Here is a 16,205-nt window from a genome sequence, read left to right as displayed (position 1 = left end):
TTGGCTTACACATATCACACAACTGCAATGATACAACGGAATAAAAAAGAACAAACAAACAACAACCCAGTCGAGCAGCAGCTCAGGAAGAAGAGCGTACATTTTTTAGGAAAAATGAAGACTTCTCAGTCTCCTTTCTGAAGGGTGAGGGCGCTTCTCAGAGCGGTGTGACACCGCCACGCAGACCGGCGCCCAGGATCTAAACCTCCTGCCGCGGGGCTTGAGCTTCACCCCGTGTCGCTACCTGAGGGACGGCGAATCAGACGACCGATTCCTCCACCTCCGCAGAAAGCCTGGGTCCGGTTCCCCGCGGAGAGCCGCCCCGCTCCGGCAGCAGGAAGCCGGACAGACACCTGAGGGGATGTTGCACAAGAGGAGGCGGTTAGGACTGTTGGGACGGCCGCCAACCGCCGCCTGCTGCCGGGGAGGGGCGGCCCGGCCCTGCCTCCCAGCCCCGCACCTCTCTCCGCCTTACGAGGCGGCAGCCGGAGGGGAGAAGCGGCTCAAGCGGACCGCAGCCCGAAGGAACGACGGGCGGCAAGCATCAACTCCCTCCCCGCCGGCCGGAGGGGGAGTGAGCCCGGCGGCAAACGGACCCCGGAGGACTCGCCCCTAAGGCACGGGAAGGCGCCGGGGCTCCGCCAGGCAATAAGCCGCCGCCACCCCTGGGACCCCCGAGCGCTCCGTCTCGCCCGCGGACAACGCCCAGTCCCGGCGCCGCTGCCCCGCGGCCCCCTCGCCCCCGCGGCCGGGCCCCTCCCTCACCTCCGGGGCCGCCGACAGCAGCGCGGAGGCTGCGCACCCCCCTGGCGCCTGCCGCTGACACGCCCACGCCAACCGGGCGCGCCCCGCCCCGGGGCCGCTGGCGTCCGGGGGCGCATGCGCAGATTCTCCCTCCCCCTTCCTCTCCTCACAGACACCCCTCAGCCGGGGCCGGCGACCTGGCCGGGGCTGAGGTCGAGGCGTGGCTCAGGGTGCCGGGTCTACGCAATGGCTGGCGCTCGGAACGGGTGGCCCTTGCCCTTGTTTCCCCCTCTCGCCCGGGCAGGGTTGGGGGACGGACCGGTTCCTCCGCTGGCGGGGGCGGGGGGGTGGTGCTGGCGGCAGCGGCGCTCGGCGGGGGTGGCGGCCGCTCGGTGTGGATGGCGGCGGTGTTGGTGCTGGCGCGGCCTTTACGCCGCGGCCCCGCCTGCCTGAGGAGGCCGCTCCGGCGGGAGGCGGGGGGCACTACAGGCGGCCCATGGGGCCGGGGCGTGCCCGGCGGCCGCGAGGTAGCGAAGTAGCCGGGTTGTGGCGTGGGGGTGGCGGGGGCTGCCGCTTCCAGGCTCTTCTCCCGCCGCTCAGGGCCTGTCAGCCGGCGGGAGGGACGGAGGGAGGGAGGAGGAGCAGCTGTGGGGACTCCGGAGGTAGCGAAGGGCCGGTTTATTTTTGCAAATGCTGGAGTCCCTCTTCTCGTTTGAAAAACTGCGAGTTTGCTTTGGTTTTGTTTGGTTTTTCTTGCTTCTTACCTTGCGTTCGTTCCATATTTATGGTTTATTTTCAGTCTGGCGTTCTGTTCGTATTTTGAAACGTAATTCTGAGCCTCTGTTGAAAAAACTTAGAAAAGAAAATCCCCTCCTGCTGATGTGATGTGTTGGGTTTTTTTAGCTTTAAAAAGACTTTGTTCAAAATCTGAACTATAACTGGTGGTAGACATGAGAAAAACTTTTTGAATTCAGAGTGACAATGTTTATTAATGTTAATTAAGTGTTAATTAATCTTATGATCCCGTGCAGGTGCTTAGAAAAAACCTTCAGAGGGGGGTTGCGCTTTCAACAGGGTCCGTTTTGATTTATGAAGCTCACAAGCTGATTTCTGGCTTTGCTGAGGTTCATGCAAGCTTCAAAGGTAATATATTCTAATTTTGAAGTATGTAGGCTATTCTAATGCAAAGCTTAAAATTTTTAGTGCTGGAATTATATAGGAAAATGGTGTAACGTTTTTGATTTCCGCTATTAAGACTGCATGCAGTGTGTTTCCATGACAGGATGCTTTTGAATTGGTTCAGGGTAGCCTTGTAGCACTTTAACAAGTGATTCGTTCAAGTGTCACTGAAAGCGTATCTAGTAGCTCATCCGGTCTAGGATATAACAGGTGCACAAGGTGTATGATGCCTAACTTGTTGCCCAGCCTTTAAATAACTCTTAACTGAGAAAGATATGGTTCAGTTAGGAACGCAGACCAAACTTTAATCAATTTCTAGAAATCTTAGTTCAGATTTTCTATATGAACACAGTGTGATTCCCATTTAATCTAGTCAAGCAACACTGAGATTGCTTTTCAGACAGAATTGAGAAATGTCTTGTATTTTTGTCACACTGAAAAAGGGGAAGGAGAGCCTTGCTTTACCTACCAGAAAAGAACAGAACAAGTGATAAAATGTCCTTTTCAAGATCTGAATAAAGATAGTCTTACTACCGGAAGAAAGGTAATAGTATCTTAAATGGGGATATTGGTGCAGCCTTTAAACTTGTCTGTCAAGTTCTAAATTAAGGGGTTTTGAGAGTAAGCCTAACAATGGAGAATGAGCTGAAATGTATGCTTACTGTATAGATTAGATAGTAGTCAGTTCAGATAACCTGTTTCTGTGTGTGTCAAAGAGAGGAACATCTTAGATGTTTATACTTAAATAAAAATTCAGACAATAGGCTTTTGAACAGATAAGGAACTGTTTCATCTGCTGTAATGGAAGGAGCTTCAGTGAATAGATTTACGATAGCTACTCAATACACAAGTAAGAAAACTTCCAATGACGAACATAAATCACACTACTTAGTTACCTCTGGGCTTTTTTAGTTACTCTTACTTGAATCTGGCATTTAGGTTGACAGGAATAGCAATGTTAGTGGGCTTTCTATGCAAGACAAGTAGTAGATACGGTGAAAATAAGAGTGAAAAAGAAATGTGTGAAAGACACTTTTAAAGAAATAGAAGTCTAATAATTTACATAAAACATCTGTTGGGAAATGTGTTCAGAAGTTCGAGTTCTGAGCATTTAGTCATTGGATACGTTAGTAGTGTTCAGGGAGTCTCAACAAGCAAACACTGAAGATAATACTGAAGATGTCCCATGAAGCTAATCTTTTGGACACTAAAATCCAAAGTCCATGTAGACTGTTGTCTTATCTTATCTTTGAAATGGTTGACAGAAAGCATTTAGAGATGGCAGGGTTAAAAATTATCCAGAATGCTCTCCTGATTTTCAGTGGCTTATATTCTAGGATCTTTTTAAGCTGAAGAGGAGGCTTTTGTGTTTAGTAGCCTTCGATGTTTGTTTCTTCTATAAGTAAAACTGTGATGCTGTGAAACATGACTGCCATATTCAGTAGATAACTGGAAAAAAGAAAGCTAATAAACATGATTAATTTCTATGAAAGACAGGGTAGAACTTATGTTTTGACTTTGAATCACAGAATGGTTCGGGTTGGAAGGGACCTCAAAGATCATGTAGTTCCAACCCCTCTGCCATGGGCAGGGACACCTCCCACTAGACCAGGCTGCCCAAAGCCCCATCCAGCCTGGCCTTGAACACTTCCAGGGATGGGGCAGCCACAACCTCCCTGGGAAACTTGTTCCAGTGCCTCACCACCCTCACAGTAAAGAATTTGTTCCTGATATCCAATCTAAATCTACCCTTTTTCAGTTTGAGGCCATTACCCTGTGTCCTATCATTACACTCCCTGATAAGGAGTCCCTCCCCATCTCTCCTGTAGGCCCCCTTTAAGTATGGAAGGCGGCAGTAAGTTCTCCCTGGAGCCTTCTCTTCTCCAGACTGAACAACCCCAACTCTCTCAGCCTGTCGAGTTTGATTGTGGACCCAGGAATAACACCAAAGACATGATAAGCATAGCCAAAAGTTCTATAAGAAATTAGGCGAGGCTTTTGACTTAAAATGCAATTGTTTTCATGTTTTGAAGTTGGCATAAGAGGAAACTCAGTTTGTTGTTCTCCTGTACAGTTACATACCTCGGTAGAATTAACTACCTGCTTCCCTTTGGGTCTTTTTCCTCCTAATCCCATCTGTTCTTGTGCTAGATTTCTGTATTATATGGTGTTTGATATTTTCGTTCCTGGAATGCTGTTTTATGTGCTATATACATATTATATTTATATATTATTATATTCAGCCAGTTGCGGAAATCATACTCCCCCATCTCTGTTGTGTTTTGAAGTATTTTTCTAGAAAAAGAATTAAAGTATCATAAGAACAATAGGTACTTAGTTCATAAAATTATACTCTAGAAAGCCAATTTTGATTTTCAAAATTATTTTTGCTTTTAGTATCGTGAACACATAGAGGTTTCAGTAGATGAGCTTTATTTTTTTGGAGTCATGTTTATGTAAATCTTAAGGACTTCAGTCAGAAAACCTTTGAGCAATGTTTCATTTTGGCTTGTTGAGTAAGATAATGGGACCAGCTCAATCTGCAGCCATATTCTGGTGAAACTGGAACCATATTGATAATGAAAAATATATATTTTTTTTTTTATTTTTATTATTAGATTTAAATTCTGTGCATATGCTAACGAAGGGTGTTTGTTACACTCAGATTCCTGCTGCACGTGCCCTCCTGGTCATGTTTTTCATACTTTTTTTTTTCCTGCCGTTTTCACAAAGAAGGAAACAAATCACTTCTAGTAGTCTAATTCATTGAGAAAGATACTTTTGAATGTTAAATCCACTAAGTATCCAAAGCTCTGTTACTGAAAGCTATTTTGTAGGCGAATACTCAGCAGTGTTTCTCTTCCTAGATGTTCATTGTAAATGTAGCTTATCCAGTGCTGCTGTGCAGTGTAAGTTCTTTGGAATGATAGCCTAAAAAGAAAATACACCATTTGTTCTTGTGTTACAGCTAGGTTGTCTTGCTCTAAAATGTTTTCTTTATGCTATAATGTCCTAATTACATGTAATTTGTTCTTCTGTTTCCACAATTTTAATTCCTTCTTAAGTGGAAGAAGTTATAGAGCAAGCAGACTACCTGTACGGGAGTGGAGAAACTGAAAAGCTGTATCGGTTGCTGGTTCAGCATAAAAATAGGTACTTGGTTGCGTTGAGACTTCTTTTCTGTGCTCTTCTGTATCAGTTTTTCAACTAATGTTCTTATTGTGGTATGCTGGAGAACCTTGCTTATTTAAGTAGGAAAGAAGGGCTCTTGATCTTTTTCCTCCTGATGGAAAAATGAATCAAGAAAGGACTGGTAGCTGTAGAAGATGAGGCTTAAGACTCAAGTTTTTCAGTCCTGCAGAGGAAGGGTTTTTGCTTGTTTGTTTTGTTACTCTAAGAATCCTTTAAAATATAATGCAAAAACTCATCATGTGTCTACACATTAGTAAATGATCAAAGTGCCTAGAATTCAAGTATTGAAAATTTTTAAGAGTCACTGCTGACCAGCTGTTCTTTCTGTTCTCATTTGTCTGATGTTAGGACTTGAGTCTTAACAAAAAAAAGCTCCTTACTCACGTAGTTATGTCTTAACTGCACAAAACATTATTGATAAGCGAACTGGGACAAGGTGTTTAAGGAAAAAGCAGAAAACGCATTGCAAACTGAAGAGTCCATTCCGTTGGAGGAGACAAGGCACCTCACTCCTAGAACATTTCTGGAGGAAATAAACTGTTCAGTTGTTTTCAGTAGTTTTCTCCTTTTTTTTTTTTAATTATTTTTTTCCTCTTCTCTGTCTTGTTCTTGCTAGGGCATAAGTGTAAAGCCTGGGAAGTTAAATGAAGGTCCTAGCCTGTAAGGGACACCATGTCATAAGCAAGGTGTAAGCTACTAAACAATACTAATTATTCTGTGAGGAGTAATGATTCCAGTAGCAATACTTAACATTTTTGTGACTTGGCTGAAAAATGAGTCTGCTAGTTCTGTGTTACTGTGTTAATTAGAGCAGGACTGCTGTGCTGTGAGCAATGACTCAGTTTTACTCCGGATAAGAAAACTGGCTTTTATTGATGCTCTGAGTTTAGCAAGAACTCGTGTGTGGTTTTTAATATTTCAAGTTTCTGATAGTTTTGACTTCAGTATTACTGGTGGGGGGGAGGGGGAAGTTTTATAGGTAGAACCTCTGAAAGACTTTTTAAACTTAAATTTAATATTAAAGTCTCTATTAAAATAGTAAGCCAAAATTAAAATGGTAGTTAGCTATAAGTATTGTAAAGTGCAAGCAGTGTTTCAAAAAAGTATGTTAACAAAAAAAAAAAAAACTTAAAATCCCTCATCTTTGGCTGTTAACATACCACACACCATTTGATACAGTGATATAAATAAATACATAAATGTGCAGCTTTGTGTGATGGTAGTATGGCTAATCTATGTTTTTTTCACTGTTGCTCTAGGAAGAATTTCATTATCTAGGTACAATTATAGGGAAGAAGCTGCATAATATTTTAAACGTTCCTAGTAAACATTAGTATCAAATCAGTGGAATGCTGGAAAAAATACCGTCTAGCTAAGAACAAAGCAGACCTTGTTTTCCATTTGGTGTTTTGAGTACTGTTGGGTTTTTTAAATGTACGTAATTTGTGATAAAATAAAGTCCTTTCCTACAGATATGTTTGCTTCACAGACCAGAACGAAGGTATCATCAGAGAGTCTGTAATGGAGGGCTTTCATTTGTTGTTTGTTACCTTGGGGTTGTATATAGCATAGAATGACAGGTGATACGCTGTTTTCTTGTCACCCACTTCAGATACACATTGAAAGACTGGTTTAAGATCTTTGCTTGCTGTGTTTCCATTATTGCTTTAAAACATTAGTGTTTCTGTTCATAACTAGTGATGACGCAGAGTTGTTATGGCGGCTGGCGCGGGCATCACGAGATCTAGCTCAGCTTAGTAGTACTTCTGCAGAGGAGAAAAGACAACTGGCGTACGAAGCCCTTGAGTGCGCAAAAAAGGCGCTTGAAAAAAATGAATCAAACTTTGCAGCACACAAGGTGAGCCAAGCAAAATAACTTAACTGAAATCTTGTTCTTTGATTTCTGTCAGTAGAAACTGGAACAAATGTCATGCTGTTTCAGCAAACTTCAGCTAATTTAACTTTTCAGTTGAGAATGAGTGAGATCTCTAATTCTCCCTAACTTTTTTGAAAGATCAGAGTTCAGACTTCTGCAGCTAAATTTCCTCTATGCGGGAAACGGGAACGGGTTAAATGTGTGCAGGAGCATGGAAAAAGGTGACTGACCAGTTTGGTTACTGATTGTAATTGATTACTGATGTAATCAGCTCATCCTTCTCTGATGTACCCTTAAAAATGTTGCAGATGCCGCCCCCCATTCAGCATGCTCTTTCTGTGCATAACAGGAGCTCTGTAGAGTTTCACTGGAAATACTTCAGGCTCTGGCTTCATTCTGCTCTTTTTTTTTTGTGCTGCTTCTCTTACATGCAGAAGAGTAACGAAGTATAGTCAGTTGTGTTGGGCATTTGTATAAGGAGGGGACGTTGATTCCCTTACGTGTGCAGACCTGCAGGTTGCTCTGATGCTGCCTGAGCTGTTCATAACAAATATTTCTTGGTTGTTGTTGTTAGTGGTGGTGGAGGCAGCTGTTCTGTGTTGTTTGTTTCTTTTAAAAATGTACTATCAATAGCTATAGCACTGTATTAAATATTTTATTTTTGTTCTTTGAATTACAGTGGTATGGAATTTGCCTCAGTGATGTTGGAGATTTTGAAGGAATCAAGACTAAAATTGGAAATGCCATTGTTATCAAAGAGCACTTTCAGGTAATGTAAACTTTTTTTGCATACGACAGCATTAATGTGTCCAGTATGTCGATTGTGTGACAGTTGTGGACTGGTTTTTGGTGAACATTTGCAAGTGTACTTCTGTTCAAATCTGGTGACACTGGGGTTTGGGTTATTGTGATGGTCCTGAATGCCCCAGCAACAAGGAGTACAAATTATCTCCTGCAGTAAACTAAGTTCCTATAGAAGAGAGTCTTCAAATAGCTGAAGTGTTTCTGAAACCTCTTAGAACTAGATAAAATTGAGAAATGGATGCGTGGCCATCCTTTTACCTGTGGCTTGTGTATCAGTAAAGAACAAATACTGGAGAAGATAAAGACTACTGATTTTATATCACCACCAGAAATTATATCAAAATCTGAACACGCCAAGTCGCATGCAAAACTCGTAATGACCTACTAAACAGAAGTGCTTAGAAATCTGTCAGTGTCTTTAGTTTTTTGGAGGTGAGCCAATTTAGCTGTGCACTGAATAAATACCGTATCGCCTTGAAATTATACACACTGTTAATCTGGTTTACTTAACAGTAGGATAACAAGTCTATTTTTTTAATGTATTTTAATCCAAATATGGCAAAACAACTTTTTACATCTTGTGTTTTTGTTTTTCCCCCCTCACTAGAGAGCCGTTGAACTGAATCCAAAAGATGCTACAACAATTCATCTTATAGGCATATGGTAAGGTCTGTTTTGAAAACAAAAGAACTTAGCGTGTAGCAAAGGAAAATGCCAGAATATAAAATGTCTTGTATGAATTCCAGAAATGCTTGGAATAATTCAGTGTTTAGTAATTAGTTGATGCAAACATTGAAACCTGTTGAACAGATGTAGGACATCATGCCTTGAAAAAGAAAAGTCTGGCTTTTTAATTCTTACGCAGTTCAAAAAGATGAAAAATAACTCTTCGGTCAATTTATTTGTTTTACTGTATGGAGCTATTAAAAACTCACTTTGCAGATGTAAGTATGTTTCCATAGCAGACATCAGAGATCGTGAGTACTACTCATTTTGTTCTGCTGGTGTGAATGGAGACAAAACTCAACGCTGAATTTACATTGAATTTCAGTGATGGCTGCAGCGTCATACAATCTGTATATAGTGAAAAGCTATCAAAAGTGAGATGTGTTCCTAAAATACTTCCATTATTATCTGTGATGGTACTGTATTTTAAAAGTTATATTTAAGTGAGGGCAGCTTATAAATGCAAAAATCTCTGAAACTAAATTTACTGCTCAGTGAAATTGGTACTAAGAATTACTGTTACAGAGCAAGCAAAGGGACTGGAAATAAAACTTTCCATACTAACCAGGGCATTCTGTGGAAGCGGTGAGGTTGAAAGCAGTATCTTTTATGTGTTAGTGAGAGACTCCAGACCACATTTCTGGTTATTTGTCTGAAAGAGACTGAAGCTGCTGTAATGTTTTACAGGAAATCTCTACTGTAAGATGGAGAGATTGAAAATAAATAAAGCCAATGTTTCGTATCTTAAAAAAAAAAAAAACTAAAAACCACAGCCACCTCCTCTATGTTTTTTTTCCTGGACTCTTGAGTATCAAAGTAAACTGCAATCTGCTGCTCCAGAGTTGGATTTTTTATTAGTTTACAAACTTACTTCATTTTTCCAGCATCCACCTCTCATTCCCACATGACCTAACCATTGCAACAGTCCAGATTTTTAAACAGAAGCAAATGCTACTACCTGAATGAGCTGTAAGGTCAGTTTTGAGATAGGAAGCCTGCTCTGGAAAGTACTTAAGACATTGTTCCTAGGGAAAAATTCAGAAATGTGAGACTATTATTGCTTTTGGCACTAAAATATCCCCGTATTGTATATTTAAATGTACTCATTATTGAATCCCAGAGCGTCTTCATCTGAAACTGGGATTTGCTATCAGCCAGTTCTTCAGTATTTTTCTCTTTTCTCTTTCTGGTCTATCCTGGATTGAACCTCTTTTATTGGCATTTCTCATAAGGCACATCTGATGGCAGAATTTCAACTCAGACTGTGTATTCCATGCCTTGTCCCCCTCTCCTCTGAACACTTCCATATTTGCATTTCTTAATTTCTCACCTCCTCTAGAGTGCTCTGTTTTACACAGTGAAGAATATTTTTATACTCATTGTGGGAGGGTACTAAAGTGAATAGTGTTATTTAATGTTTACACCTGGAATATTCTACGTGTTTGAAATACTTAACAAATCCTTTCAGCATCTCCAAGTGACTCATTACCTTTGTTATTCAGTAAATAGGAAAACAGCCTAGAACGGCCCAGCCTAGAACACCCGTAGGTTGATTCTTGGGTTTATTTTCATTCTTACAGATCAGAGTCTTTCAGGAACGTATTGCAGATCTGCTTTATATTAATTGAGAAAAACAAGGTAATGTTGAGGCATGGCAATGACGTTACTCAGTTGTGCCCTGTTTTTGCAAATATATTAGAAGAATATCAAATAACATAAATCGTTAAAATCATTCAAGCTCAACAGCTGTCACACGGTTAATAAATGTCTCCAGTTTTGTGTAATGCAATAGCAGTTCCCAGTAAAAGACACACCAAAACTTCTTTAGCAGAGCTATGCAGCAACTTCAGACGTCTTGCTATTTTGTTGTACAGTTGTAAGAATTTGCTTACAGAGCTTGCAGCGTGGCTGGAGTTGTTCTGACTCTTGGAAACAACAGTTATGAAGTCCAAGACATGAGAATGTTATTCGAAAACAAGAGAAAAATGTGAACGGTATACACAAATGTTCCCTTTTGCTCCAGGTGTTACTCCTTTGCTGAAATGCCATGGTACCAAAGAAAAATAGCTGCGACGCTATTTGCCACACCACCAACCTCCACATTTCAAGAGGTACAATATGAAAATGTTTCGCAGATTATTATTCTCCCCACAAAGCTGCTGATACGCTTTTACTAATTTTCCTGACAAAGCTGACCTCTGCTTATGGAATAACCGTGGACTTGTGAGTTTACAACTGTCATTAATAAAATGAGAATATAACAGGAGAGTGAGGGATATCTAAAACCATAAAGGTCTTTAATTTTTTTCAGCTGTGGCACATAAGAATAGTGAAAATTAGTTCATGTAGTTTGTGCAACAGGAGATAACAAGCTATATGTAACTTAGTTTGTATTTACTATTGTGATCTATTGCAGATAATTGTACTAGTTCCAGTGCTGACCATTTACATGGTGGTGTTATACCATGTACTTATTCGATAGAACTATTAGAATTTTCCCCTTTTTATTAAATGCAAAAAGTAACAGCTTGTTCTGTTGCTTACCACTAACAAATACCTTCTGATCCCCTAGCTACATATGGTGTGACTTATTTTTTTTTTCAGTTGAAAGTATTTTGGTCATCTTTGCTATGAAAATTCCTGCTGTCCTACACCCTAAAACGTGTTGTCCAGACACTTATCTTCTAGGCTGTCTGACGCATGCAGCGTGCATCTTATTTAAACACTTGTACATACATAGAAACTTGAAAATTCAATTGGTAGTAGGAAAGTTTGCTGCAGCTGTTACTATCTTTGTTTAGATCAAGCAATGACTGTCCCACAATGTTTTGTTCTTTTAAGGCAAGGGGGGGCAGGAGTCACTCGAAAGTAATTGCAGAAGGCCGCTTGCTGTTACACAGAAAGCAATTTAAGCTCGGATTGAAAAAGAAAACTTTTTTAATGGAATGTCAAGCTTGTAAGTTTTGCTGAAGAGCACTCTCGGAAGAATACAAAGTGTCAGCCAGGATCTCGAATGCTGCAGAATCTTGCCAGTCCCAGCATCGAGTTCTGTAGCACTTAAAGTGGCTGAAGAAAGCAAACTTGGCCCAGAACCTGTAGTTGAGCCATACTGGCAAGACTTCTGCAGTTACAGTTTTGGTACAAAATCAGTTTTGTAGATCTGTCCACACTTTAAGTTCTCTGACAGTATTTTCCCTCCAGCTAGTAACATCAGGAAGAGGAAGGAATGGACTGAAATTTCTGATGTGCAAGACGGGGGAAACTAGATGAAAAATGTGTGTGGATTTCATGAATGTCTGTTCTCATGTTAGAGGATACCAACTGGTGCTCTGTAGGAGTTAGTTCTCCCTGAAGTATTTCTCAACATTAATGGCCTGAATAATAAGATTTGTTTCATCTATTAAATTTATATATGAGAACAGGCCAGAGGATACAGAGATATGCTGGATCATAGAAATAAAATTCAAAATGATCTTGACAAGTTGAAGGCTGGAAAAACACGATCCAATTTGCTAGGACAAATATGAGGTACTGTACTTCTGGAGGAAGTGGAGGGAATAGTTGGATAAGTACTAGTTCTGTTGAGAAGATGTCAAATCTGAAATACGTTGAAGGAGAACCGTCAGTAGCATGCTGAATTAATAAAAATAAGACAGGAAGTCCTTCTTCAGTTATGTTAAGCACACGTGTAAGGCTTTAGTTTGACTACTGTGTTCAGTTTGTTCTCCATTTTAAAGAAGACAACCTTATCTTTTGCAGGCTCTTCGTTACTTCCACATGGCAGAGGAAGGTAATACTTCTAGCTTTTCTGGACTGAATAATATCTTTTATGGATGATGACTTGCAATAAACCGCTAGCTTTTGGTACTATCTTAATAGCGTATGATCTGCTGATCACCATAACAGCCTGCTGTGCTAGGCAACACGCTAGACTGTTAGATGGGAATGTTTCATCAGAGAGGCTCAGTGTTACGCGCTTACTATCATCAGTTGGACTATAACATGAGGGTTTTTTTCAAAATAAGTATTAAAGTGAAATTCGTGCCTTCATTAGTAACAAAGTACTCTTCCCCAAGGCATTCGACTGGAATGCAGGGGGAAGAAGCAAGCAAAAAAAGAGAATTTTATGTCACTTTTTCTAAATTTTCTTAAAGTTCAAAAGCCCTCTGTATTCTAAATAGAACAACAGAGAAAGCACACTTTTTTCTTATTTCAGAAGCCATTTGGATGAAAGTGCCAATCTAACTGGCAGTAAAACTGTCCACATATAGAAGAAAATATGGACCTATTATTTCTTGAAGAGTGAAACCATAAGCAAAACTGAGTAGCCGAAAGATAAAGGAAGACAGTGTTCTATGGAAGATTTGTATATAGTTATATCAGTGAAGTTTAAAGGAAAAGTTCATTGTGTATCTTTCCCCTGGGTGTCAAGTAATGCAGCTGTGAACTGGAACAGTGGATTTAATCTCAAAATTTGCTTCCCAAACGCCTCCGTATGTTCTGAATCCTGACCTTAGGTCCAGCAGCAGAGAGAGCCTGTGCTATAAATATGAACAGTAGGCACCACTAGTCTTTAATAATGATTGATTGCCAAAGCATGCTTTGTAAAAGCAACTTCTTAAATCTCTCCCTAAAAAAAAGTTAAATGTGCGTACAGTCAGTTGCAGGTTTTCTTCCTGTGCAGCAAAAGCTAAGCTAATACCTGTATGTGCGTGGTCTGAAGCTAGGAAATGTGCCCTCTGTTTCTTTGCCTGTACGTGCTCAGCTGATTACGCTGCCTGTTGCACCTGCTAGGTCCTGAAAAGCAGGAAACCTGCAAAGCAGATTTGTGAGGAATCTAGTTTTCATTTAATATATTAACTAACAAGCTGCTAGCTAACGTAACTGTATGAAACGGAAAGCTAGCAAGTAAAAGATTTATATTGGCTTCCTTCTGATCCAAAGGCAAAATACTATTCATCTTTTCCAAAATAAGTATTTAAAGGAGCGATACTGTATCATGGCTTTGATAGCACACTGCTTCTTCTCATTTAAAGCTTTTCTCCTGTGTCTGTACAGCTGACCCAAATTTCTACAGCAAAAATTTGCTCTATTTGGGGAAGACGTACTTGAAGTTAAACAATAAAAAGATGGCTCTTCTGTGGTTAAGCAAAGCGAAGGAGTATCCTGCACATACAGAAGAGGACAAACAGGTAGGAAGTTAAGAACTGTAATAGTACAGTTATATACTGTAACCGACACGAGTGACATCGTGGCAGTGGAATGTTTTATAAAGTTAACTCAAGAGCACGCTGTAGTTCGGCACTCCTATTCCAGGATCGCATCCAGACACCAAAAAATTCAAGTATACTGGTAACAGCCTTGGAACACAATGGTTGGAAATACTTTATTTTTGGTAAAGAACTGTTATGCTTTCTTCTTCGTGATGTTTTTGTAGTGCTAACAACCACCCACCCTTAACTGTCTTGAACTAAGGCAGGTGCCCGAGTTCACCTATGTCTATTTGAGCATGGGTTCACTTTTCATATGCCTAAAACTGGGAAGGTAGAAGTCATATTTTGAAAAAGCTAAGAACCACATGAACAGGAGGAAGGAAAAAAAGCATGGAAGTATCCAAAACTTGCTAGATCCGTAAAACTTAACATTGCAGTCCTTTCCAGGCCCCTAGGGAGAGGTTCGGACTAGCCAAATTGAGACAAATGGAAGTAACGTGTCTTTGACAGCAAATCTCCAATGGTAGGTGAGATGAGGTACTTAATTACCCTTTGGAACTGCTCAGAGGGATCCTGGTTTGGATGGCATCTGCTTTGAGTAATTCCAGGAGGGGTAATCCATGAGGCTTGTTCAGATCTAATACTGTGTTCAGTGTAAACCACAGCAATTGCTGTTATCTTTCATAAACAACCCCATTAGCATCATGACTAACAAAGCCTGATTTCCAATTGATTTTTCTTACGGTTGATTGCCCTCTAATTCATTTAGCATTAAGCTGCAGTGTGAGATGCTTTAACTGTTGGAGAAAACATCCAAATGTGTTGTGACATTCTGGATGTCCTAATGGTAAGAAATACTTTGGTAGGATTTTGCACTTTACACCTCAGCAAAAACACTACTGAGGTTTCCCACTGTAGATCCTCTAGTAAGGCTCAAACTGTTTCTCCCCAGAGTGAGCTCCCTCAGTAACATCTTCCAGTAGAAATATGAGTAAGGGTTCCATTCCTCCTGGGCTTTGCAAAATGTTTAGGAATTTAACAGCCTGAAGGAGTAATGGTCTCAGGTATGTATGAAATTGGTCAATTCTTCTGACAGTTACTAGTAGTTGGAGGCGCATGTGAAACGAGACAAAAGCTTGCCTTTCTTTAGAAACCACGCAAAAGGAGTTGGCAGTGATTTCTGTGCAGTAGCCAAGTTGTTAAACCGCTTGCCCGCTGCAGCAGCGCGTGGCCCCCTGGAGGGTGCAGAGCTGCTGAGCCAGGGGCAGTATTCGCTCAGTTCTCTGGTGAACGTGTAAAATGCAAATTCATTGGGAACTGGACTTGGTAGTCCAGTAAGAAGGAATCTGACCTGTGCAAAGAAATTGGAATTCTTGTGTCTGCATTTGGCAGAGGTTGGCATTAGGAGGTTTTCTGAACGTTTTTTACCCCCTGGTATCTGCAGTACTGGGCTTACATTGCGCTGCTTGCTCTGTCAGGACCAGAAGTTTGTTGGTTGGGTTTGTTTTTTGTTTGTTATTTAATACAGATGTTAGATCAAGATCATCATATTCAAATTTTATTAGATTTTACCCAGAATCCCTAGGCAAAGAGAGTCTCACTCAGAAACAATCTTCTCACACTTCCTTAGTCTCCAGAGTTTTGAAAACTCTGGGTTGGTTGGTTACGGTCAGGAATAGGACAATGTACTACGTGCTGCTATTGCGCTACAGCAAATCAAGAGCTAATCATCTGTATTCAACCCAAATAAACTTACTATATATAGTAAGTGAATTACACTGAAGGCACTGGCTTACGTGGGTTTATTCTCACTTGTGTTTCAAGTGTTGAGCATCGTGAACTACAGGAAGAGAACTGACTTGTTTTAGGAGGGTTCTGAATTTACGGAACTGTGGTGAAACGTTTGTGTGTTTGCATGGTAAGTTCTGCTAGAAAAGCCTGTAACTACCCAGCGTCCTTATTATCTTTATTTCTTTCAGGTACAGAAAGAAGCTTTGGAGCTGCTTAATTCTATATAATAGGAAACAAGATAATGGGAATTCAGTGCCTCAGGACTGAGCAGCATAGGAAAAGGCCCCAAATACTACTTTGGTTTCTTGAAGCTGTTAATAAAAGTAAAGCCTAAACCCACTCTCTCCATCTTGTTTCAATTAAACTGCCAACTAGAAGATCTGTTTCATTATGTGAGCCTGTCTCTTGATTTACATGGGAATAAAGGACTTCCGTGGACAAGCAGGGTATAGATTGGAGGGGAAAGGCTGGGATTTGCCTGGGTTGCACAGGTTTTTTAATTAAGTTTTTTTTCACTGTTCAGCTACAAGTTATGTATGAGGAATAATAAGAAACATGACTAGCATAACTTGAAAGGAAGGAGGTACAGGGCCATGACATAACTATAAACGTGCAATTTTTTCTACAGTGTTCTCCTTCTGTGGGGTTCGGCGGCCTTCAAGAGTAATAGATATTCACGC

At 40.9% G+C, this 16,205-nt stretch overlaps 2 protein-coding genes across 5 annotated transcripts in view; one reads left to right on the top strand and one right to left on the bottom strand.

The window, feature by feature from the left end:
* Positions 1–1,042, bottom strand: part of CPNE3 (copine 3) — a 33,031-nt gene extending 31,989 nt beyond the window's left edge. The window contains exons 1-2 of one of the 4 annotated variants that reach the window (XM_074577386.1): positions 766–1,042; positions 245–353 (exon numbers count right to left, since the gene is read on the bottom strand). The gene's annotated coding sequence lies outside the window, so the exon portion shown is untranslated. Of the gene's footprint in view, positions 1–100; positions 354–460 lie in introns of all 4 variants that reach the window. The other 3 variants (XM_074577389.1, XM_074577387.1, XM_074577388.1) reach the window with 3 other exon arrangements.
* Positions 955–15,913, top strand: RMDN1 (regulator of microtubule dynamics 1). Its single transcript, XM_074577390.1, has 10 exons — positions 955–1,271; positions 1,776–1,887; positions 4,989–5,076; positions 6,814–6,973; positions 7,671–7,760; positions 8,403–8,458; positions 10,545–10,632; positions 12,281–12,311; positions 13,580–13,713; positions 15,714–15,913. Exons 1-10 carry the CDS (start codon positions 1,143–1,145, stop codon positions 15,750–15,752), a joined length of 927 nt encoding a protein of 308 aa, XP_074433491.1. The 5' UTR covers positions 955–1,142; the 3' UTR covers positions 15,753–15,913.
* The last annotated feature ends 292 nt before the right edge of the window (positions 15,914–16,205 follow it).

The sequence above is a fragment of the Larus michahellis genome, chromosome 2 (assembly GCF_964199755.1).
Source record: "Larus michahellis chromosome 2, bLarMic1.1, whole genome shotgun sequence".
NCBI lineage: Eukaryota > Metazoa > Chordata > Aves > Charadriiformes > Laridae > Larus > Larus michahellis.
Note: the sequence above shows the minus strand (reverse complement) of the source record. Positions and strands in the feature narration are given on the sequence as shown.